The sequence below is a fragment of the Primulina tabacum genome, chromosome 11 (genome assembly GCF_025594145.1).
Source record: "Primulina tabacum isolate GXHZ01 chromosome 11, ASM2559414v2, whole genome shotgun sequence".
Taxonomy (NCBI): Eukaryota; Viridiplantae; Streptophyta; class Magnoliopsida; order Lamiales; family Gesneriaceae; genus Primulina; species Primulina tabacum.
Window position 1 is genome coordinate 15,743,055 of NC_134560.1, and position 1,779 is coordinate 15,744,833.

General features: G+C 40.0%; 1 protein-coding gene across 1 annotated transcript; it reads left to right on the forward strand.

Moving 5' to 3' along the window:
• Positions 1–310: 310 nt before the first annotated feature.
• Positions 311–1,189, forward strand: LOC142519666 (uncharacterized). The gene is made up of 2 exons (XM_075622699.1): positions 311–401; positions 528–1,189. The coding sequence occupies exons 1-2, from the start codon at positions 311–313 to the stop codon at positions 1,187–1,189; spliced, it is 753 nt and encodes a 250-aa protein (XP_075478814.1).
• The last annotated feature ends 590 nt before the right edge of the window (positions 1,190–1,779 follow it).

Below are 1,779 nucleotides of genomic sequence, written 5' to 3' on the forward strand. Positions count from 1 at the left end.
AGAATTTGGCAAAGTCAAATTTGTGCAAAATCCTAGTGCATTCTGAAACAAACTTTCATCCTTTCCAAATTTCTTTGAGAAATTCGAATTCTATTTCCTTCAATTGTTCTGAAATTTCTTAGTATCGAAAATTCCACGACAACGTTGTTTCCATTTTGTGCCTTTCGATCTTATGATATTCTACCTCGAATTATGTTAGGAAATGGCAGGAAGACCGCCAAGGAACAACCGTAGTCCCCGTGGAATCAATCAAAACGAAAACGAAAATCCATAGCCACCACCGAGGGTGAACCTCAGCCAAGAGGACATGATGGCAATTGCTAATATAATAGCCGCCACGTTGCAAGGAATTGTGAACCCTCTTGCCAACGCCATTCAGCCGCCACCAGAACCACAACCACGTGGAATAAAATATCATTATGAGTCTCTGAGGAGAAATCGAGTCCCAACTTTTGATGGAAACCCAGACCCAAAAGTCAGCCACAACTTGCTCAAGAATGTTGAATCTTAACTTCATCTACTGGAAGTGCCTGAAGAGCTTAAAGTAGAGGTTGTGACATCGTTTCTGGAGAATCGAGCACGAAAGTGGTGGGAAACTGTGTCACCATCGTTGGCTGAGGCAGAACAGATCACATGGCAGACTTTCAGAAGAGAATTTTTGAAACAATATTACCCAGCAGAGTTTCGTCTGCAGAAGTTGGGAGAGTTTGAAAACTTCAAACAAACACTAGACATGACAGTGATGGAATACACCTCAAGCTTCAACGAACTGGGAACCTATGTTCCAACGATCATGTCTGATGAAACGTTGAAAATGCATCGTTTTAAGAAGGGACTGAATAGCCGAATTCAATTGGCTTTGGTAGTATTCAAGCCAAATAATTTTGCGTATTTGATGGGCGCGGCAATGAGCGTGGAGACAGATATCAAATGCCGAGAAGAAGAGAACAAGAACAAGAGACCATTGGTCAGTCAATCTGCTCAAAATGGTCCCAAATTCAAAAAGCCAAACTATTCAAGTGGCCCTTCAAGAAGAACCTTTAACAGTGCTGGCAATACAGAAGGAAAGTGGTGCGATACTTGTCGACAGAAGCACATTGGGGAATGTTATCGGAAAACAGGTGCTTGTTTCAAATGCGGTAAAGTTGGTCACCGGGTTAAAGATTGTCCAGACAACAAAGACAAATGAACGGACCCAACAAACCAAATGAAAATAAGACTAATGCTCGGGTGTATGCAATAACTCAAGAGGAGGCTAATAACACCAACGAAGTGGTGGCAGGTACTATTTTACTCAATGAAATGCCTGCATATACCTTTTTTGATTGTGGTGCTACGCACTCATTTATGTCTAGAAGATTTGCTAAGAAGCTGAAACTTGAGCATGAAATTCTTAGTGAACCGTTAAGAGTGGCAACACCTACAAGTAAAACAATTGAAACTCAAAAGGTATATCGAAACTGTCAAATTTGTATCAGTAAACAAATTTTTAAGGCGGAATTAATTCAACTCAATGTGATTGAGTTTGACGTCATTCTGGGAATGGACTGGTTAGCTAAAAACCATGCCATAGTAGACTATCAAAAAAAGATATTAGATTTCAAACTCTGACTAAAGACGAAGTCATATATCATGGAAAATCCAAAGAAATAAAATCTCTGTTATCTGCCTCGCAAGCATGGAAGGCCATAAAAGGAGGAGAAAAAATTTATCTGGCAGTAATCAATGAGATCAAAGAAGAAGAAGTCCCAAAGCTGGAAGATATTCCAATTGTTCAAG

What these genes read in the sequence shown, in the direction of transcription:
- LOC142519666 (XM_075622699.1), top strand. Translation starts at nt 311, where the DNA reads ATGGCAATTGCTAATATAATAGCCGCCACGTTGCAAGGAATTGTGAAC. An exon ending in GCCACCAGAACCACAACCAC is followed by an intron (nt 402 to 527) that starts GTGGAATAAAAT and finishes ATCTACTGGAAG; the next exon opens with TGCCTGAAGAGCTTAAAGTA.